General features: G+C 41.2%; 1 protein-coding gene across 3 annotated transcripts in view; it reads left to right on the top strand.

Annotated features, from left to right (window-relative positions):
- The window catches only part of RSRC1 (arginine and serine rich coiled-coil 1), a 109517-nt gene that overhangs the window by 55637 nt on the left and 30268 nt on the right, over window positions 1–23612 (top strand). For all 3 annotated transcript variants that reach the window (XM_083868896.1, XM_083868895.1, XM_083868897.1), the window contains exon 7: window positions 6849–6900. In XM_083868896.1, the coding sequence (XP_083725022.1) occupies window positions 6849–6900 (52 nt within the window). The remainder of the gene's footprint in view (window positions 1–6848; window positions 6901–23612) is intronic.

Here is a 23612-nt window from a genome sequence, read left to right on the forward strand (position 1 = left end):
TGAGAATTCCATGGGATGGAAAACTTGGAGTCTGAATATCCTTTGGTGTTTTAGCAGGAAATTTGGACTTTTCCATTTTCCATTTGGACTTTTCCATTTTCCATTTGGATTTTCCAACAACTGAATTTCCTTTCAGTCGTTTAGAGCTGGGATTTTCTAGTTCTGCCTAATTTAATTCCTCCCTGGGCTCTGAATTTCAGGATTGGGCTTTATCATTGTTGTCTCTCTCCTTCCCAGTTTGGGTAAATTGGGAATCTTGGAGGGGGAGAACTCTGGGGAGGTTTTCCATCCTTTTTGGGGAAGTTTTCCATCCTTTCTGGGGAAGTTTTCCATCCTTTCTGTCAAGGTTCAGATGTTTTTTCCTGGTTCTGGCACATTCCAAACCCAGATTTTCCCCTCACTCTGGTTTTGGTGTCTAATTAAGATGGACTTTTCCCTTCCTCATTGATCATATTTTCTTTGGTCTTTGCATAAATTAAGAATTGGGTTTTTTTGCCAATTTTTTTTTGTTAATGATTTCCCTTTCTTAATTAATCCATCCCTGATTCTGGATTCTTTATTTCTGTGGAAGTACCAAGATCATGGGCAGAAATTGCCATTATTCCATGTTTTACATGATTTTTCTCCACTTATAATTCACTTTGATAAATCCAAGATGATTTTTTTGGGGAGCAGATGGATCCAGTCAGGACCCTCCTGCCATAACTATTCCTGAGTGTTGTTGTTGATTAATTGTATCAGAGGAAAAACTCAGACATAAATATAATTTTCCCCCTCCAATCTTTTCAGCTGATTTATGTCTGGAAATGCAGGGGTTTCATTCAAATAGCGCCAGATGTGCTTATTATATTTCTGTGCTATTAATTCAGATTAGGGATCCTTCTCTGGGATTTTATTTTTATGTTTTTGATGCGAAAACTGTTCCTTTGTCAATGTGGAATTCGCCACCCTCAAAGGCTTCCATAAGGAAAAGATGACAACAGCAAGTTCAGTCTCCTTTGGTTTGATTTTTATTTTAGTCCTTTATTCTCCTGTGAAGTGTCTCCTCATACAAATAAATAATTTCAGTTTCTTTGGTAATTATTGTTTTTAATCACAAGAAAATAATCCAGAATTCCTGTGATAAACCTGTCCCACAACCTTTTCCAGAATTTGATCAAACTCTGTTTAAAATCTGCCTGGGCTTGGGCTCCTTTGTTGCTCTCTCCTCTTGGGATTTGCTGGAAAATATTCCAGGTAAAGACAGGCTCCTGAATTAGGGAATAAATTCAAATGTGATTTAAATTTATCCCCTCTATTTGATTTTTTTTCCTTGACTCTTCCCATCACTGACACTTGAACTCTCTTTTTTTGCTGCCCACAACCCCAAATTGGAGATTTCCTGAATTTTTTGGGAACTCAGTGAGACAGAGAAGTTCTCCCAGTGGGAATTGCATTTATCCCACTCCAGCAGGTCAGGCTGTCACTCTCCTGTGCCCCCAAAAAACCTGGAATTTTGTATAAAAGGGATGGGATGTTGTCATCCAGCACCATTCCAGTCCCACAGGAGCGGCAGTCAGGGATTGCTGGCAGAAATGGGATTTGATTTTCCTGGTTTCCTTGTCCTGCACAGGGTTTGGATCAGAACCTTTGGAATTCTCATGGAATCACCAGCTGGTCCTTCCAAGGTGTTTCCATCAGTGTGATGGAACAGCTTCATGTGGTGTGGGGTTTTCTCCAGGGATGTCACCAATTCCCTGAGTGGGATTTGGCAACCCCTGAGTGGAATTTGTTTTCCTTTTAGTCTCCTTTCTCCATGTGAATTCCATCCCTGTCACACCAGAACCCCTGGATTTATCCCTCTTTAACAATTCCCTTCATCCCAACCAGCCACATCCTCTCTTAGCCCTCATTCCACTGGGGAAACCTCTCTTACACTTGGGAATTTATTTTGTATTCTCAGCTTTTCTTTTTCCTGGAATTCATTCCAAACATTTGCTGTAGATTTCTGACCCACTTTGGAATTATTCCCAGTGGTTTTGGGTAGCCACCTCCTCACACAACTGGGGAATGTGTGTTTTGTTCACTCTTTTTCTCGTTACTTTTCTCCTTAACCTTTCTTTGAGCTCATCAGGCGTTGGGAAAGGTCGGATAAATGTCCCCAGGAAAGGGATGAGAGGCTGCAGTTAAAGCAGGATTTGTGCTCTGATGTGGAGTTACTTCATTACTGTTTATTTACTTGGGTATTATTTGGATTTTGATTTTAAACTGGGATTTTACCACCTGCAATTCCATCCAGAGGAATTTGAGCTCTGGGAAATGACAACAGAAGATCCCCAGTGGATCCAACCACAGCTCCCTTTCCATTTCCAATTTTTCCACCTGTTTTTAAATCAAGACTTTGATTATTTTCATGAAACTGATTTGATATCCCACATCCTCTCTGCAGGTCAAACATGGAATTGTAGTTTCAGGTAGGAGATTTTCCTGGGAATGTTGAGGGCTGGGTTTGTCTTTATCAAATGCAAAGAGAAAAGACTTGTGTAAAAATCCCTTAAAACTGAAGTTTGTTGGGTTTTTATCCAGATGTTTTAAGACAGAGAAGGTCCTGTAGGTGATTTTTTACCCCAGCAGTGTCAGGGATGAGCAGGAGGAGTGCAGCCTGTCCAGTTTTAGCACATACCAGACATTTTCCATACAAAATTCCATAATGATGAAAATCCAGGAAGGCAACGTTCCAACCCAAAATGCTGCAGCATCATGGACTGCTGGAATTCTGAGATAAAAGTTTTCCAGGGCTGCCAAGAGCCACACAATATCCTCAGTGCCTGAATCCAGCAGAAACTTTATAAACTTTCCCTTTATAAACTTCATGTTTCTCAATTTTTGTTCCTCAATGTTCTCCAGTTTTCACTTTAACATCATTTCCTCTGTCAAGAACCTTTACCATTCGTCCCAAATATAAATTTAAAAATAATTTAAAAATTAATTAAAAGGAATAAATTTTAAAAATGCATTCTAAAGGTGAATTAAAGTGTTTGTTCTAATCTGTTCATTAACTGAGAAACTGAATCTGCCTTGAAATGGAATATTTGGAAAGGCCACCGTGGGGCTTTAGTGTATCTTTATTAAAATAACCATTTCTGAAAGGAGCAGTGATGGAATGCAACGGATGAACTGCAAAGAAACACAAGTTGAGGATGTGCCACATCTCCATAAATCAGCTGCCATTAAAAATTGAATGATCTAATCCAAATTTTGCTTGAAATATTAAAAAGCAGTTATTAATCACAGGGGTATTCCTGGTTGATGGTGTCCTGTGAAATACCTGTGCAAAAAATCCTTTCCAGACACTTTTGGACACATTTAAAATTCATTGCTGGGGGTGACCTCAGGTCATTTTACAACGTGCTTATTAAGGAATTTTAGGGAATTCCTCTCCTATTTTACACTTACTGGCCTCCTTCACCAGCTGGCACTAGAAATATTTCTATTTTTCCTTTTTACTCTCTTTGAATTCTTTCCCTTCTTTATTAGGCTTAAGACCATAAGGAAAGCACAAGGATTTATTTTGCTCTGGTAACGTTTCCTCCACCAATCATTTTACCATCTTTGAGTTTCCTGAGGGGTCTTGCTGAATTTTTTCACTTAATGGTCCCTAAATCAATACTGACCTGGGGTAGAGCTGCTTGTTCTCACACATTGCTCCTGGCTTCTTCCAGCTTTTAATTGTGATTTTCAGCTGAAATCCTTTTTTTTCCTCCCAGTGCTGGCCTCATCCACCAGTTGGAGAGATGTTTTCTGGGGCCAAGGCAGTCACCTTTATTTCTTGCCCTCCTTGGTTAGGGCTTATTGATTGGTAAAAAAGGTGATTGTGGAGTTCTCTGCTGGGTAAATGGAGTAATGAACACCTGGGGCAAGGGCAAAGGGGAAAATGCCTCCAGAAAATGCCTGGGCTGCTCCCAGTGGGGATATTGCTGAGTGAAAGAAGAATTTGAGTCTTCCTTCTCTCACACCACCCAGACACATCCATAACTCCGTGGGAGGAGTGGGAAAAGCAGTTTGGAGCTTGTGGAGCTCCGTGTTCAGTGCTGGGAGTGACATTTGTGCGGCTGCTGTGGCTTCCCCTTCTCCTCCTCTGGAGCCTGGTTTGGGATTTGCTCCTTCATGGAATTCTGGACACAAATATCCCAAAACTGCCAGTGGAGCTCCTTTCTCCAGAACGTGGTGGTTGTGTGGCCAACAAGAAAGGATCCAGGGTTTTTTTGGTGAAATATCTGAACTGAATAAGTGCTGTAGGAATAGGAAATTGTATTTTGGGAGGCCAGAGCCCACCTGGTGCATGAGATGCACAAAGATTTGGGTCCACAGGTGGTGTTTGACACCAAACACTTCTCCTTCTCTGCTTGTCCTGCAAGATTTTGCCAAACTCAGCCCCCACCAGGATTAGTTTTTTTAATTTACAATTTGTCATGGAACAGAGAAACCGCAAACCCAAGTAAAGCTTCTCTGGAACTGAACCTGGGCAAGTTGGTTCTGGATAAAAAGCAGATTTTTCCCTTCCTTTCCTCCCTTGACGTGCTGAAGATGCCAGAACAGATTGCAGTGATCAGTTCATGGCAAGAAGAAGAAATGGGAAGATAATTTATGATAAATTCCAAGATATTTCTTGCTTCTCCAGCAGGATTAGTGGGTCAGGTCTGATGGCAGCAATAATAATAATAACAATAACAATAACAATAACGATAATAATAATAATAATAATAATAATAATAATAATAATAATTTCTGCCCAGTAATTCTGGGTTTATGCAAACAGCAAAAATCTGAATTGAAAATAATAGATATTTGTGCAACCCAAATCTGGGTCTTCATTTAAATTGAATTTTAATGCAGCATCTCCCCTGTTGGAAGGAGCAGTCCGTAAATTCTGGGAGCAGAAATGGAATTGTTCTGTCGTTGTCAGCCTCCCCTCGTGGGTGTGGATGAGGGTGGTGAGGCCATGCAGAGCATCACCAGTTGGGACATTCATGGCAAAGAGCTCTGGCTAATTAAAATCATGGAATTGGATGGATAAAACCATCAAATCATGGTTTGGGTTGGAAGGGACACCTTCCACTGTCCCCAATGTCCAACCTGGCCTTGGACACTTCCAGAGCTCCAGGAGCAGCCACAGCTTCTCTTATCTTTATTTTCCTATTTAAAACCCCTCCTTGGAGATATTTAGGATCTCAAGAAGACTTTTCTAAGCTGCAAAAACGCCACCAAAAAATTCCCGTCGGGTTTTGTTTTTAGCACAGAACAAAAACCTCCCAAACTTCCCCGACGCTCCCGGGGATAATCAACTCCTGAACTCCGTGACAAACAGGGTTTGTGTCTCAATTTAACTGTGGCAACGTTTGAGTGGCTTCACGTTCAAGAAAGGGGTGGCAAACACATTGGACACAGTGCAACATCACTGGGACTCATTAGCATTGCCAACAGCCAGCTCCTCCAGCCAGCAGATGTGCAGCAAAACCTCCAGGAGAGGGGAAAAAAACATCCCAGATAAGGAGAAAAGTGTGAAAAACTCACCATATTAATGATGTTAAACCCAGTTTTGGGGTGGTTTGTGTGGAATGGGGTCAGGCAGGGTTTGTGGGGTTGGGAGAGGAGTTGGGTGTGGGTTGGTCGTGGTGTCACAGACTCATCATGGGGATGAGTTTTGGGGTCACTTCTGGAGGTTTCTTTGATAATTCCTCCCTCCATCTGATTCCAGGCTGGAGGTTCCTGTGGCTGGTGTTGGTTATGGAGCTCTCTGAGGGTGGGAAGGAATGTCAGACCTGGAGTGTCCTGTGGGGGTGCTGGAATTGTTTTATAGGTTTTTAGTTATAAGTTTAGTATGGTTTGAACTTTAACCCCAGCTAGGTAAGGCTCCCTGTCCTGGAATGTCCTTATCAGAAGTTGATAAGAGTTTCCAAGACAACCTAATCCTCTGCCTGGAGACTGGTCTCCCCATTGTCTTTTCCCCCATCCCAATGTATCTTCTCCCCCTCCTTGTCCATCAATCTCCCAGGCCCGAGACCTTCTGAGAGGTGTCGGCCAGTGGTTGGTGGATCCCCCAGAGACCCCACCCCAATTTACCCGATTTGTTGATGTTGTGTATTGCATTTGGCATTAACCACCTTGCTTTGTTTCATTGGTTTTGTAACTTGTACCCACCCCTGGGACTTCTGGTAAACAAAAACTCCCTGCAGACCAGGACCTGCGGCACAGGTCTGGGACCAGGGACTGCCCTGTGATCCCCGAATAAAACCTTTGTTCCTGAGCCTTGAGAGTGTCCCCTCTTTCGAACCACGGCCGTGACAGCGAAGGTAAAGGTGCTGCGGAGCCAAAAACCCACACAAAGGTCCTGTTGAGGCGTATCAGAGCCAGCAGGGTGGTCCAGCCCAACACTGGGCTGGCCAGAGAGACAGATCCGCCAAGCAACAGTGTCCAGTGCCCAGCCAGGTGTGAGCTGATCACTCCTGCAACAGTGTCCAGTGCCCAGCCAGGTGTGAGCTGATCACTCCTGCAACAGTGTCCAGTGCCCAGCCAGGTGTGAGCTGATCAATCCTGCAACAGAGTCCAATGCCCAGCCAGGTGTGAGCTGATCAATCCTGCAACAGTGTCCAGTGCCCAGCCAGGTGTGAGCTGATCACTCCTGCAACAGTGTCCAGTGCCCAGCCAGGTGTGAGCTGATCAATCCTGCAACAGAGTCCAATGCCCAGCCAGGTGTGAGCTGATCACTCCTGCAACAGAGTCCAGTGCCCAGCCAGGTGTGAGCTGATCACTCCTGCAACAGAGTCCAATGCCCAGCCAGGTGTGAGCTGATCCATCCTCTCTTGCAGACTCCTGCTGAACAGGCCAAGGCCAGGCTGCAGCTGGTTCTGGAGGCAGCTGGTGAGTAAAATGAGCATCTTCAAAAATTAATTTTGTTAATTTTGTTAAAAATTAACTTTTTTTTTTTTTTTTTTTGTGGTGTCAGGTGGGGTTTTGTCCCTTTGTGTTTGTGATGCTGGTCCTGTTCTCTGTAGCTCACTTAAATTTCAGGTTAAGGCTAAATTGGTTTGTATCATCATTGGCATTTAGTAAAGCCCTTTAAGGAAATAAAAATAAGTAATTTTTTAACACTAAAACCTCTTGTTTATCCTCTGGCTCCTGCTGCTACTGAGACTTTATTCTATGCTCTGAAAAATTTGGTTTTGTTTATTTTTTTTGTGATTTCCTTTATTTTTTAGCATTGTTTTAAATCAGTACAATTATATACTATGTATATACTATTATATACAATTATATACCATATATATATATATATATAGTATATATATAGGTATATATAAATATATACATATTTATTTGTTCCCCTTTTGGAAACCCTCTGTTTTGATTAATCTCCTCACATTGCTGATGTACTTTTCTTTTTTTTTTTTTCCCCCAAAAATCTATCCAGCCTTTTGCATTGTCTCTCTTCCAACACATTCCTTGTTCCCCAGAACTTTTAATAAATCTTTGAAGCATGTAATTATGAAATGGATGTGACAGCCCTGACCTCAAAAAGCACAATTTGTGTATTCTGCTGCCATCCATCACATCTCATTTTTTAATTCCACACCTGGGAGATGTGCAAAAGATAACTGGGGGTTGTAGATCATCGTGACCTGGGCTCCAAAATTTTCCAAAGCTTATCAAAGGTCTGTGACATTGTTAAATTTAAATATCCACCATTGAGGGCTGGAGCTCAGATTAAAGCTGCAGGTTGTTCATAAGGAACAGAAGAGATTTAATATCTTTGTGTCTCTTACAATCCATAAAATACAGAATTAAATTCCTTCCTTGGCTTTATTTAAGTCTTGGTCATCCCAGGCATTTATGAGATCATCCCCCACCTTCTTCCCCAAGTCCTGCATTCAGTCAAATACATTTAATTTTTATTTAACTGCTGTGAGGAGAGGTTGGAAATGTCAATAAATTTTTTGTGTGTTTCCTCCTTGCAAAATCAGCACCTTTTAGTCTTAAACTTGTGCTGAGCAGCTTTTTGAGGAGTTGAGGATCAAGAGGGTTCATTGCTCTTGTGGTGATGCTGTATTTGAATATAATTGGAATTAACTCAGTGCTTCAGTAGTGGAGAGTGGAGCTGTTGTTGGTGTACAAGGGCTCTGTACAGGCTCCATCCCAAAGCTGAAAATGAGTTTATGGAGTATCTGTGCACTGTACAGGGATTGCTCCAATCCCACTAAGAGGGAATCAGAAACTGTGCTGTTCCCAGTGGATCTGGTTAAGGTCATTATTATTATTATTAATAATACAGGTATTAATTATGGATTATCCATGGATCTGGTGTTAAGGACATTACTATTCTTCTTCTTCTTCTTCTTCTTCTTCTTCTTCTGATTCTTCTTCTTATTATTATTATTATTATAGGTATTAGTTATGGATTATCCATGGATTATCCACAGATCTGGTGTTAAGGATTATTATTCTTATTATTATTATTATTATTATTATTATTATTATTATTGTTACAGGTATTAATCCGTCGATTATCCATGGATCTGGTTTAAAGGACATTATTATTATTATTATTATTACAGGTATTAGTTATGGATTATCCATGGATTATCCATGGATCTGATGTTAAGGACTATTATTATTATTATTATTATTATTATTACAGGTATTAATTATGGATTATCCATGGATTATCCATGGATCTGGTGTTAAGGATATTATTATTATTAGTAGTAGTAGTAGTAGTAGCATTAATACAGGTATTAATTATGGATTATCCATGGATTATCCATGGATCTGGTGTTAAGGACTACTATTATTATTATTATTATTATTATTATTATTATTATTATTATTGTTGTTGTTGTTGTTGTTGTTGTTGTTGTTGTTATTAATACAGGTATTAGTTATGGATTATCCATGGATTATCCATGGATCTGGTGTTAAGGACAAGCTGCTCCTCCCTAGTTTAGACAAACAAACCAGGGGCTCCAAATCACCAACAGGGGTTGTGGGGACATTGGGGACAGTCCCTTCCTTGTTCATCCCTGCTGACAATGTGGAATCCTGGAATGGTTTGGGTTGGAAGGGACCTTAAATCCTGTCTGTATTTCCCTATCTAAATTTCCCTTCTGGAGATATTTAGGATCTTGAGAAAATCTGCTTTTAGAATTTAACCCAGATATTATTTTAGGAAATGGCAACTGCTTTCTCTGAAAGGCAGAAATCAGCAAGTAGTAAAACAGGTTTTTATTATTGAGATTTCTGTTTTTTCTCCTAGTGTATTTAGGGATGGGAATTGTGACTCTGGTCTCTCATTGCAGGAGCAGGTAAAATAAAGAATATTCACCTGTGTCACCAGGAGAGGAGGTTAAGATGGCCATTTTTATATTTAGGTAAAACAGTGCTGAGAAGGTTTTGCTCCAAGTCCTGCATTCGTGCTGACTTTGTTACTTTTTTTTTTCTTTTTAAGTGTAGATTAATGTCAATATTTTGTTCTCACTAAGCAGGGTGATATTGGGACATACCAAAACCCTTTAATTCTCAATAAAACTGATTTTCGATATATAAAACCCTTCATTCCTCAGAATCTATCAACCCCAGCTATAAATTCATATTTGCACCATTTATTGACTCAGATTTCTTAATCTCGAGATACCAGGGAGCCTTTTGAGGCTCCTGTGACAACCTCCCACGAGTCGCCGTGCCCGAGCAGATGTTAAGCAGGCAATAGTTGAATGTTAATTTGGAGAGGGTGGGATGTTTAAGCCCATCTGAAGTATGTTCCATGTGGGCCTTCCAGACTGAGCCACAATGCTTTGTCTCTTGGGAGGGTTTCCAAGCTAAAAAACCTCTTTCTTTTCGTGGCTCTATATGGACTCTCTCAAGTCAGTATAAAGCAGATCATCCCTGGGCTAAAGCTCTCCAGCTTTTGTTGGCGGGGGCTCTGTAGGGCTGTAATTAGCCCTCCTGGCAGGCCCTGCCGGCCACTTAATGGTCAGATGGAGTTTTTCTGATGCAGACTGGCTTTGTGTAAATCCTTGCTCACCATCTCCTTCTGGGTCACTTCCTACCAGGCCGGGCCTTTGTGCCGCTGCCCCACGGGCGGACGGGGAGCAGCGTCCCTTGACCAGCGCCGGCTCCGGGAGCCGCGCACAATCCACCCGGATAATCCCCAGTGTAAACAGAGGATTTAGCTCAGCTTCTGTCACTTACAGTTGCCAAACCACTTGGGTGTCTGTGATTCCTTTCCCAGACTTCATTACCAAGGGGATGCAGAAGATCCGAGCTGGGGGTTTGTGTCGGACGTGGCTCCCGGCGTTGATTTGAAGGAGAACTTGGGTTGTTTTTTTTTTCTTTTTTGCTGTTTCAAATCTTAAATCCCAACCTCAGAACCTAAAAGCTGCTTAGTGCCTGCTAGAAATGATATGGCACCTGTGCTTTCTCATAAAGATTAAAATATGGGTGAATATTCCCCCAAAAAGTCGATAGATTCTTGTGAAAACGGCGCGGGGACGTTTCAAACTATCGACGCTGCTGCCTCTTCCAAAGGGCTTTGCCATGGTGCTGAGCAGAAATTTCTTGCTCTCCCTATAAAGACGCTGACAAAAGGCAATTGATCTGGATTTTCAAAGGTCTAGAGTTGAAATAAGTGACTGATGTGGTTTTTGGGATCTGCATTTCAATCTCTGGCTGAAAGGGGCACTCAAGAATGGGGCGGTTTGTGCAAAGGATTGGCCGGAGTTTGTTTGAAGGAAACTTCAGGAACACTAAATGTGAGGTGATGAAAAATTGGGGAACACAAATCCCCAAACATTGACCATTTATCAGACCCAATTCTGAATACTGGATATTTAACTCGTTATCTTTGAATTGTATTATCAGATTAAGTGCCTTTATTTTTGTCTCCTACATCTTTATTTAATTTTACATATTCCTCAAAGAGAAAAAAAAAAATCACGGAATACAATAAATACTTTGGCCTTAACTCTGGTAAATACAAATATTCAAATATTTTATAATTCAGCTTTTTTTAATTATTATTATTTTTTTTAATCTACCCATTCTACCAGGAATTATTGAGGAGCAAAAGCCTGATTTGCACTCAGTGCCTGATAAATATGGGCAAATATTCTCTGCCTTTGGGTATCAAAATGGCTCATAACAGATGTGCCTGAAAGGACCACATACGTAGACTGTATGATTTTAGTCTGGTGGAACTAATAGGATCACTTGCTACTTTATAGATTCTTGCTTTTCTTTTACTTTAATAAAAACTGTTTAGTTAAATAGGTTGGCCTCTGTTTTTTGCTCTTTTCTGGTTATGCAAAGCAGTCGGGCGGGCAGGTGGCAACAAGTATGAAAAATTTCCTTTTATTTGGGGGCTCCTTTTCAACCGCCAAATTTATCGAATGTTGATGGATTTTTGGGTTTGATGATGGTTTTCTTTCAGTTTTTTTCTTATTTGTGTTCTTTCCACTGAGAACTGGCTGGCTTTAATTTGAATTTCTAATTATGCAATGAATTTTAGGAGGGTGGATAACGTGCTGTTAGATGTGCACAAAGGACGAGATAATACTTCAAATATTTTTGCTTGTTCTGTGGAAATTTAAAGCAGGCTTTAAAAATAATTCTTGCCCCAGAACTTGCAAGAATTTGAACTTTTAACAAGCTTAAAAGTTCTGAATATTGAAAAAAAAAAGGTGAATTGAGTTGCTATGTAGGTTTGATTTGATATAAAATTCTAATTTCAAATATTTGTTTTGTATAGTGGCAATTGACACTTTAGATAATGAATTTTATTCCTATTTATATAAAAATCTCTATTTGGAGAGCAAGGGTATCTTGTTTAAATCATATTTTCTTTTTGTGACATGCGGATGGAGGTGCTGCAGGGAGTTTTGAGGGTGTTTTGTGGAGCATTTCCAGCAAGGAGAGGAATTTTCATCCCTAGTGAGTCTTCACCAGTCTGGGAATTTTGTTCCATTCCCTTTGTCAAAGGAAAATAAACTGGAATTACTCTTGGGAAGAGCCTCAGCAGTGATTGATCCAACACCTTCTCTTCATGTCCTGCTCCAGGGCCATGTGGGATTCCAGAATCACAAACTGGTTTGGCTTGGAAGGGCCTTAAATCCCACCCCATTCCCACCCCAGCCATGGCAGGGACACTCCCACTGTCCCAGGATGCTCCAACCTGGCCTTGGACATTTCCAGGGATCCATCCAGGGGCAGCCACAGCAAATCTGGGATTTCAATCCCATCCCAGGAATTCCTTCCCAAAATCCCACCCAGCCCTGCCCTCTGTCCATGTGAAGCCATTCCCTGTGTCCTGTCTCTCCATCCTTTTTCCTGGTCCCCCTCCTGGAGGATCCTTTCATTGAAATCCCATCCCAGCCAGGAATTCCATCCCAAAATCCCATCCCTCCCATCCACTGGCATTCCCTGTGTCCTGTCCCTCCATTCCTTGTCCTAATCCCTCTCCAGCTTCTCCTGGAGTCTCCTTTCACTGGAATTCCACCCCAAAATCCCACAAATCCCATCCCTCTGTCCATGTGAAGCCATTCCCTGTGTCCTGTCCCTCCATCCCTTGTCCCCAGTCCCTCTCCAGCTCTCCTGGAGCCCCTTTAGGTCCTGGAGGGGGCTCTGAGCTCTCCCTGGAGCTTCTCCTCTCCTGGCTCCATAGGGGAGGTTTATCCTGTTCTTGAGCACCAGCTAATTTAGGAAATCCACCTAATTATGGAGTTAATGAACCCAGTTTTCAGGTCAATGCTGATTCCTGCTCAGCAGGTTTTGGTGTCAAAACCCATTTCAGGAGATTGAACACTTGGAAAAGCTCTGAGCCATAGAAGAATTAAACTATTAATTTCAAAATCAAGAAGGTGTAGGTTAGAAGAAGCAGTACTTCTTATATTATGTATTTAATGGGAATTTCAGGTGTTTTAAGACTGAATTTTAGAAAATTCAGGAATTATTGGAGCTCACCTGAGTGCTCCACACCAATGAGCTCCATAGCCAAGCTGGACAGAGACACATTTCCTCAGCCATTCCTTGGCCCTGAGCTCTTGGCAAAACTTCATCATCTCATTAGAGTTCTTAAAAAATAAAAATTTCTGCCCACAAAGTGACAACTGTAGAAAAAAAAAGAGTCGTTACTCCAATTAATTGCTTTTTTTTTAACATATTAATGGTGTTGTCTTTACAAAGTGTGTGATTCTGGAGTGCAGCTGGTTTGTGGCCTTGGTGAGCAAAGTAAACACTTGGCTAATAGTAATTAAGTAAATCATTAATTTAAATTAATTTGCAGGATTGCTGAAAAAAAATGCAGGATTTTAATTGAATGTAGATAGAGAATAAATGTGTTTGAAATTCAATAATTCACTTTTGCAATGTATAATATCATTCTGTTGGTGTCTAAAAGCTGTTCACTTCAGGGACCTCTTTTAGGCTCTTACAAAAGACAAAAAAAAAAATTGCTTTGAACCATTTTTTGTAGAATATCAATTTATTTTCAGAGTAAGAAGCCAATGAAGAGATGTAGGGATGCCATAAAATTAACCAGAGCCTGTAAGTAGAATTTAGAGCAACTTTATTAGTTAATGAACATTTATTGCCTTCAGAAATCGTTCTAAAGCTTTTAGAATTTCTAATTTTTTGTTAGATTTTTTTATCCAAGGTCTTTTCTTTTTTTTTCCTTTTTTTTCTTTTTTTTTTTGTGGCACCAAAAGTATCTCAGGCTTACATGATGCCTAATGGGTTTCAATAATATTGCAGCATATGGGATCCAGGATTTTGATGCAAATCTCTCTGCTAATTATGTGCAGATGAATCTTTCAGGCCAGCTATTGATCTGCAGTCAAAGACAATTTTTCAGTTAGCTCAAGTTTTATATCAATTCATATTTAGCAACTTTGCTGTAATTTAATTATCCACTGGTTGGGCTGTGCAAACCATATGTGGTCGTGGGGCTCGTTTGTATTTCAGCAAGTCTTTTGGGAAATGTTATTTCTTAAATATTGATGGGGAGATATTTAGTTGTTGTGTTTGACATGATCTGTCCCAGTTTCCTCTGTGGACTTTGCTCATCCCAACATTCCCAGGAATTGAGTGTCCAGGAGCTTCATCCTGACAGTTTCCCTTGTACATCTTTGGATGTTTGGATTTTCTACAAGTGAAAGTGGAGAATGGTTTTATCCACTGGATGTAAATTCCAGTGGTGGATTTTACAGCCCAGGAAAAGGTTTTAAATTGCCCCATCTGCTCTGGCTGGTGGGTTCACATTGGTGTTCTGGTGTTTGGGACTTCTCTGATTTCCACATGGGAAGTGTGCTGGAATCACCTTGCTGAAAGGAACCTGTGATTAGATTAGATTAAATTAAATTAATTACAATTCCCAGTGAGGTTGGGAAGGCCCAGGCTGCCCCTGGATCCCTGACAGTGTCCCAGGCCAGGCTGGACATTGGGCTTGGTGCTCCTGGGACAGTGGGAGGTGTTTCATGGCAGGGGTGGCACTGGCTGAGCTTTAGAATCCCCTCCCACCCAAATAATTTCATCATTTTCTCCAAGTATTTCCCAGGAAGCAGAACCAAATCCCTGCAGGTTTTGTGCTGTTCCCACCCACCCTTTCAGACAAACGTGGGATGCCAGCACAGGAGTCCAGCAGTGATCCAGCACCTCGTTGTGTGCCTGCACCAGCTCCTCAGAGCTCCACACATTCATTTCTTCAGGGGCAGCATTTAATATGGGTAATAACCCCCTTGTTTTAGTTATTGGTAAATTGTGAGATATGTACAGAAATATTTTAATATAAAATAATATGGGTTCATTCCTTTTCAATTAATTTTATCCCAGCAACAACACGGAATTCTCTGAATGAATGAAAATAATGGAATTGGTGGTTTGGCATAGACACACATTCAGGGATTTCCAAAATTTCTACTTGCCTCTCCTGTAGATCCATCCTGGATCCAGACAGAAGATTAAACACTCTTTAAAACATGCATTTGCAAAAACTCATTTCATACACAGCTAGTTTTAGGATTGAGTAGAGAATAAATAAGTGTTTGCAGATCAGTCTCCCAAGCTGCTTTTTTGCTTAGAAATACATGAAACCCCAAAACTTTCAGTAACTGTTTCTCACGCCTGTCCTTAAAAGGACTTTTTCCTAATTCCCATAAATAAATATTCCACATCACCTGGGAAATCCAACAACAACAGGTGTTTCATGGCAAGGTTGGCACTGGCTGAGCTTTAGAATCCCCTTCAACTCAAATAATTCTCTAAATATTTCCCAGGAAGCAGAACCAAATCCCTGCAGGTTTAGTGCTGTTCCCACCCACCCTTTCAGACAAACGTGGGATGCCAGCACAGGAGTCCAGCAGTGATCCAGCACCTCGTTCTGTGCCTGCACCAGCTCCTCAGAGCTCCACACATTCATTTCTTCAGGGGCAGCATTTAATATGGGTAATAACCCCCTTGTTTTAGTTATTGAAAGCCCATTTATCACAACTTTATTAAACACGGAGAACTAAGTGTGCCATTTTGGCCGAGTGCTTTCGCTCGCTCGTGTTCCCTTTGTTGCCCCAAATGAATGAAATTAGAACAAACAATCTCCGAGTCATTTGTAATCAAGCGCTGATTAATGGACTTTGGTTTCACAGCCATTATTCATTCAAGAACACCTGATATCTTTCCCATAAACAAATCGTGTTTGTCCAAATTAAGAAATTAAATGAAGCAGTTGATGAGTTTATGATTGACCCTTCCAACTCGGAGCCCATTAGTCAACGTCGTTATCATGCAAAACCGCCTGACTAATGTGCTGCCTGAATGTGCCTTGTGGATTTATTATGATTTCTGATTAATGCCTGCTGCAAGCCAAACCACGGGATTGTAATAATTCCTTGATTTTCATTTGAGCGGGGCGCCCAAGATTTTCATCTGTGATGAAATGCATTTGTGTCCCATTAGATTTAGAGATGATTATGAGGTGTCGGCCGAATAAATCTCAGCGTGGAGCAGAGGGTGCTTGGCAAGGGTTTTTTTTTTTTTTTTCAGTCGTGGTGGGGTTTTTTATAATGCTTCTGCCTGTCTTTGAGAGGGGTTTTTGAGGGGTTTAAGGGGAGTTCTCATACTTGGGTTTTTGCAAATGTGGGGGGTCACAGAAGTTGATAGAAACAAGATCTCCATTGTGTTTTTATAAGTGAAATGTTGCTCCTCATACCTAAGACACTGATAAGAAAATTCTCTTTTATTTTATTTTTTGTTGTTTACACACCTTTATGAATAATAATAATACCTGTATTATTATTATTAATAATAATAATAGTATCTGTATTTTCTACAGTATTTTCTTGGTTGTTTTGGGTAACTTCAGTGACTTGGGAAGGATTTTATACAGTATTTTCTGCTGAAACAACAATCTTGAAAAGCAGATGTCAAACTTCTGTAGCAGTAAGTTTTACCACTCCTCCAAATGTGAAGCAAGGCAAGTTCACACTGAATTAAATCTGCATCAGGAGATTGGAGCCCTGTTGCCACAAGCCCATTAAAGAATCCATTGGAAAGGGCAGAACAGCGTTTTTAGTAAAAGGCAACAATAATGGCAACTCATGTCCTTTGCCAATCTCTCATATTGATCACCCCAGCAAGGGAAAAAGAAGTGTTTCAAAACACAGCTTATGTGAAAAAATCAAATTAGGTGCCTTTCCTGCAGATCCTCCCTTTAATTCCAGTTCTGCTTCTCTTCTCTGTGGCTGCGCTGTGATTTATTATTGAACATTTCTGAGCTGCTTTGTTTAAGTCATCACGTATCTCCTTATGTTCTTAAAACACCCACTAAAACCATTTCATCACAGTAGTTTCTTAAAGGTTTTCAGCATTTTGTGCTGCTGATTTTAAGCCCTTGGAGAGTTTTCTGTGAGGAATGTAAATGTTTTTATAGTGATGAGCCTCTTTGAGCAAGAAATTGTGGTTCCATTGGACAGGGCTTGGAGCAACCTGGGACAGTGTGAGGTGTCCCTGCCCTGGAAGGGGATGGGTTTGGATGGGCTTTAAGGTCCTTTCCAACCCAAACTTTTTGGGATTCCCAATCTCTGCAGCTCTGGGTTTGTCTTCTGTCTGTTCTGAACTTACAGCAGCATTGGATTTGTGTCTGGATTTGCTGGTCTGAAGGGTGGGTAAAGCTAAAAGGGGAAAGGAAAAAAAGCTTCTGACATTGAGAGAAGAATTACAAGTCAAAAAGGTGTGACAGACAATAATGTAGTTTATCACCAGGTAGAAAATTTTGTGGTTTTGGGGTTCTTAGAATGGAGATAAATGAAGAACAAGATGGAAGATTTAGGGCGGTTCTTCTGGGTTCTTCTTCTTCTCCCTTGACATCCATCCTCTGATGTAACAGTGGCACAAAGTAGTTTAAAGAGATTGGGTCAAAGTAGAAATGAGCCTTTTAATATAAATGATGGGCATTGGCACAGAGTTGTAAATAATAAAAAGTAAATATATGTATAAAAATAAAAGCCCTCCCATCATGGAGGGAGTCGCCTCCTGCCCGAGCAGCTGTGAACACCTCGACTGGGCACAGAGAAACTTGTGGAAGAGTTGATGGAATTCCAGACTGGTTTGGGTTGGAAGAGACCTTGAAGCCCCTCTCATTCCATCCCCTGCCATGTACCAGAGAGTTCCTTGGACTCCTCCAGGGCTGGGGCTGGCCATGCCAGTCTAATTAGAAATAAATTATTATCAATCAATCAATATCACCTTTTGGCCTCTACCATTCCTAGTATTGGAATAAAGTATGGACTGAAGTCTGGAAGTATGGACTGACTTTTGAAAGCTTTTTTTCCAACCTTTTTCCCAGGATTTTTGTGCCTTTTCTCAATGGCCATCCCCTGTTGGCGCTGGCTCGGTGACCTTTCCTGTGCCCATTATTGACATTTGATTCCAAGGCTCTGACAAACCAATTCCAATTCCCTGACAAACCAGGCTGTGCTCCCCACGCAGAAAAAAAGTCCCCATTCAGCTGTTGGAGGTGATTATGTGGGGCTGCCACCAAAAAAACCCCTAAAGCATCCTATTAGCAGAGCCTGAGCCTGGGAAGAGAGGCCCCAATTACGGAGCCCTCCCGTGACATTAATGGTGTCTTTATAACCTCTTTAACTTCTGCTGCCTCTGACAGAGCACCACAATCACAGCCATGGCTTTGCCCTTGGCAAGCAAAACCTCGTTTGGAGAGGATAATAAGTATTTACTATTTAGATGGCTGGCAATAAAATTTCTCTGAATGAGATTTGACCGAGAAAACGCAAACTGATTCAATTATTCCCTTTAATGGACTGGGGGAACCTGTAATAACACTTTGTGGAAGCTCCAAGCCTCATGTTTAGCTTTTTTTTTTATTTTTTTTCCTTTCCTTTTTGATTATTTTGTTGGTGTGAAAATACAAACTGATTCTTTTTCCAAGTAGAAATTATATCATGGGATCATTAAGGTTGGAAAATACCTAAAAAAACCTCCAAGATTTTCAACCCAGCATTGCCACACTCACCATTTTCACTGGAAAATTTAATCCAACTTTCCTCTACATGTCCCATGATATTTTTCTCATCTTAAAAGTGAATTAAAAAAAAAAAATATCTCAGATTTTTGACAGTGTTATAGCAGCAAAGAGTGTTGGGAATCCCTAAATATTCTTGCAGAGAATTCCTGTCACCTGGCCTTTGGCTGGAATGGGATGTCAGTTATGCCTTAAAAATAGATATTTCTTATAAATCCATAGAGAATTCACTCCTCAAAGCCCTGTAGAACAGAACTGCTTTAATAGCTGGGTGAGGGCCAGCAGGAGGGATTTCCCAGCTGATGTGGAATATTTATTTATGGGATTTAGGAAAAAGTCCTTTTAAGAAACAAGTTACTGGAAGTTTTTGAGTTTCTTGTATTTCTAAGCAAAAAAAGCAGCTTGTGAGACTGATCTGCAAACATTTATTTATTCTTTACTGTATCCTAAAACCAGCTGTGTATGAAATGAGAAAAATCATCCTGATCCATATTTTAAAGAGTGTTTAATTTTCTGTCTGGATCCAGGATGGATCTACAGGAGAGCCAAGTAGAAATTTTGGAAATCTCTAAATGTGTGTTTATACCAAACCACCATTTCCTTATTTTCATTCATTCAGAGAATTCCATGTTGTTGCTGGGATAAAATTAATTGAAATTGAATTAAGCCATATTATTTTTTATTAAAATATTTCTAGCTGCCTGAATGTGTGTCCATACCAGGCACCAATTCCATTCTTTTCATTCGTTCAGAGAATTCCGTGTCGTTGCTGGGATAAAATAAATTGAAATTGAATTAAGCCATATTATTTTTTATTAAAATATTTCTAGCTGCCTGAATGTGTGTCCATACCAGGCACCAATTCCATTATTTTCATTCGTTCAGAGAATTCCATGTCATTGCTGGGATAAAATTAATTGAAATGGAATGAACCCATATTATCTTATATTAAAATATTTCTGTACATATCTCACAATTTACCAATTTCACCGATTTACCCCTTTTATCCCCCGACATTGATGTGGATTTTTCTCTCTCTCTTTTTTTTTGGAATTTGTAATAATTTCAGGAACTCTGTGTTTGAGCAGCACCAGGGACACCACCAAACTTGGTTAGTGCAGCTCTGGAAGAAGACACAGGATAATATTTTCCTTCCCTTTTTAACCATCAGTCACTGTACTGATGCGCCAACAAATTCATAACCTCCTCTCTATTTGATTTTAAAAAAATAAAACCCAACCAACTTTTCCTTTCCCCAGTTCAATAACTCCCCAGAAATGTGTTTTTATACAGCGTAGCTCACACAACCCTGCACGGGGTTTATAAATTGAAATCCCACTTTTTTCGGACGTCCCCGCCTGGATGACTGATGGCTGTGTGTATTTGCCATAAAATTTTAATTATGACAGAGTTATGAATCACTGCTCTCGCTGGTTAAAGTGTTAAAAAATGATGGGTTTGTTGTTTATTAAACTTGGGAGAGTGGAGGGAGGAAATGGAAAAAAGCTCAGAGTTGGATCCTGAGCTGGGCTGTTTCCTCAGGAGCTGATTTTGGATGTGCTTTTCCCTCCCTGGTGCTGCTGCTGCTGCCCAGGGTGACAAATGTCATTAATTTTATTGCTTTAAGCACATCCTGTGGCTGTCCTGGGTTGGGGTTTGTCATCATTCCCTCCCTGGGGATCGGGGCTTTGGAATAGCGGAGCAGCCCCGCTCCTTCCTGTAGGAGCATCCGTGACTTACAGGGACAAGGGACTCTGCAAACCTGAGATATTTTAGAATATGTGGGTTTATTGCAAGGGTGGTGGTGGAAAGGGCTTTGCCTTCAGCCACCAGCCTGGGCTGGAGGGAAGTGCCAGAGAGAGAACGAGAGCACAGGGACCAGAGAGAGTGAGGTCCTGGTTCCAATCCATTCTATCTCCTTTTGTGATGAATATTCTAATTTACAGTGACCAACCAAGACACAAAATCCTATAGAATCTCCATACAGCCTATAAGAACTGCTACATCACCATGTGTTATATTTTAAACTCTAAAAACTCCTCTTTAGACTTTTCTGTTCTGCTGCATTGACCTTTGGATCCCTCAGGCAGCAGAAGGGAATTGTTCAAGCCAAAGGGATTCTCCTCCAGCTGCCCAGGCTGTTGTCTTCAGGTTATAGAGTAACTAAAACTCGGTTTCCTACAACTCAAAGTGAGCTCCCATTTCTATCTCGATTACAGGTTTCACATTTTCAGAATCTTTTGCCAAGCAATGATATTTATAAGGTTTCTCTGATTCATCTTTCCCAACACTTCCTTTTGTCAGCCCGGGGATAAGACCCAGGTCGTGCACACACAAACACCAAAGAGCTGAAAAATATTAAGGAGCTTAGAACCCAGAGTGGTGCAGAACTCTTGTTTTTTATTAAAAATGTCAGGTTTTGTTACCAATATCAGCACAAATTCACTTTAGATCATCACAACGCTCAGCATTTCCCAATATTTTTTTTCCTGAATTTTACCTGGTGTATTTGAACGACCCTACTTTTGGCTTTTTTCTGCCTTAAAATCAGCTTTATTTGGCCTGGCTGGCAGGGCAGGGCTGGGCTTTTCCAGGCAGACAGAAAGAACAGCTTGGGGTGGTTGCAGGGCTGGAATCCCACGGGGGGAACGATCCAGGCTGGGCTTTTCAGGGATGTCGCTGCACAACAGGTTGATGCCATTTGGGCACGAACACCTGGGGGAATTAGGGATGAATGAGGGGAGCTGGGGCCTATTAGTGCTGCCCACTCCTGCCACAGGCTGGGATGGGGCTAAATGAGTTTTAAAGCACAAAGCTGGGGGGATTAGAAAGTCCTTTATCCATGTGGAATTGGGGCTGGTAATAAGGAACGTCCCTGTCGCGCTGTAAACAGAGGGGAAAAAATTCCAAAATTTAAAAGATTTGTCATTTATATTATAATTTCAGGGGTAGCGTCTCATTTTTCTTTCTGGTGGACGTGAAACGTTGTTTGACAGCGTATTCTATTTGTAATTACTCATATTTAAATGTTTTAGTCACCTGCTGTGGAAAGAAACTTTTAACGACAACATAAATAATTCTTGGAAGTCGGGCTGGATGGCCTTGAAGGTCTTTTCCAACCTTAATGATCCTCTTAGTTTATTTTTAGTAAATTAAGTTTAAAATCAAAACTCAGCTTGATTATTCATTTCAACTTACTTAATATTTTCGTTAGGCTCAGTGAAAATAATGGATGTGTGTGTTCGTGGTATTTTTTTTTTTATTGATTCAGCCGGTAGCAAAGCAGTGAATGTTACTGTAACAAATGAAAATACCAAAATATAAAATACTAAGTGTTAAATACTAAAAAAAAATTGAGTTTGCTGCTGTAAGGAGTCAATGGCACTTTTAGGAAATCCAATATAAAGCTGGGATAGGATTAAAACCATTAACCCCGCTTTGCCTCGCCTCCCTCCCTCCGAGCTGGGAATTTTCCATTAGAAAGGAGGGTTAGGGATCAATATGAAGATCTGTTGATAATGTTATATTAATTAGAGTAATCAAACCCAGGCTTGGAGCACGACAGCTGCCAGGGAGAGGCAGCAGAGCCGAGTTCCCTGTGCTGACTCTGAGCTGGGACAATTCCCAACTGGATCTGCCGTTCCTCCTCCTCCTCCTCTCATCGACTTTGCTTTGGGGGGCAGCGGAGTCTCCCCAAGGCTGCTGGTCAATGATTCCCTGCCAGCAGTGCTGTAATTAAAGCTGCAGCCCGTGTGTTGTGGGGCTGCCTGGGCATCGATCATCCCGGAGAATCCCGGGGATGGATGGATGGATGGATGGATGGATGGATGGATGGATGGATGGATCCATCGATCGATCGGGGGACGCGGCTCCAGGACACGGGCGGGACGTGGGGCTGGGGCTGGAGCTGACCCTGTGCCCAGCACAGCCCCACTGCCCCGACCAGGAGGGCTCCAACCAGCCTGGCCTGCCTGCTATCGATTGGGGGGCTCTTCAAGGGAGTGGAAATCCAGTATCGGCACAAAATAGGGATTAGAGCAGTTCAATGGATTCATTTTTTATCCTGCTTGCTATGTTTGTATGAATTGTAAAAATGATCTTTTAGTGTTAGCTTCGTTTTTGGAAATATCTGAAAAAAAGGGATGATTTTTTAAAAAAATAATTATTTTGTAGAATCCCTGAATGGTTTGAGTTGGATGGGACCTTAGAGACCATTCAGTTCCACCCCCTGGCACCTTCTGGTGGATGGCCCATCCCTGGCAGTGTCCCAGGCCAGGTTGGAAGGGGCTTGGAGCAGCCTGGGACAGTGGAAAGTCCCTGCCCACATCAGAGGTGGCACTGGATGGGATTTAACATCCCTCTCAACCCAAACCATTCCATGGTTCTCTGCAATGCAATTAAAAGTGTGATTACCACAATCATCTTCGTTAAAAAGCACAAATTCCATATAAAGCATACCCAGACAAGTTCAGAACCACATCATTCCTTCTGGTGGATGAAGGATGCTGGACCTCAGCTGGTGCTCTGCTGCCAGTCCCACACAGCTCTGTGCATTCCCTTCCCTCGTGGCTAAAACCAATAAACACCCAACGAGGTTTTAATATTTCAAATCATTTCTTTTTCCCAAAAAAATGAGAGAAATGCCCTCTCCAAGCACTTCCCATAGCTCTCCAATCTGAACTTTAAAGCTGGAAATGAATTTTTTTTTTCCTGAATGGAAAAATAAAGCTGGAAATAAAACCTAATTGGAGGAAGTTTATGGAAGTTCTGCTGTTGAATAAAGCTGTTTATTTATTACTCTGCTACAGCTTTATACAAATCTCTGGATGTGTCTGAGGGGAGATGATGCTGTCCAGACTTACGAGAGCCAGTTGGGATCTCTCAAGGTTGCAGATGAGCAGTGGAAATGCATGTGTATATTATCAGCCCCGTGCCCTTGGCAGTGACTTCCCCACTGATGACAAATCTCCCTTCACTCCTCTCTCCTGGAAATCGCTGCTTTGGTGGTTTTCTCTCTTGGATTTGTCTGTTTTCCCACTTGGCTCTAATGGGC

This window comes from Zosterops lateralis (assembly GCF_965231275.1).
Source record: "Zosterops lateralis genome assembly, chromosome: 10".
Classification (NCBI taxonomy): Eukaryota; Metazoa; Chordata; class Aves; order Passeriformes; family Zosteropidae; genus Zosterops; species Zosterops lateralis.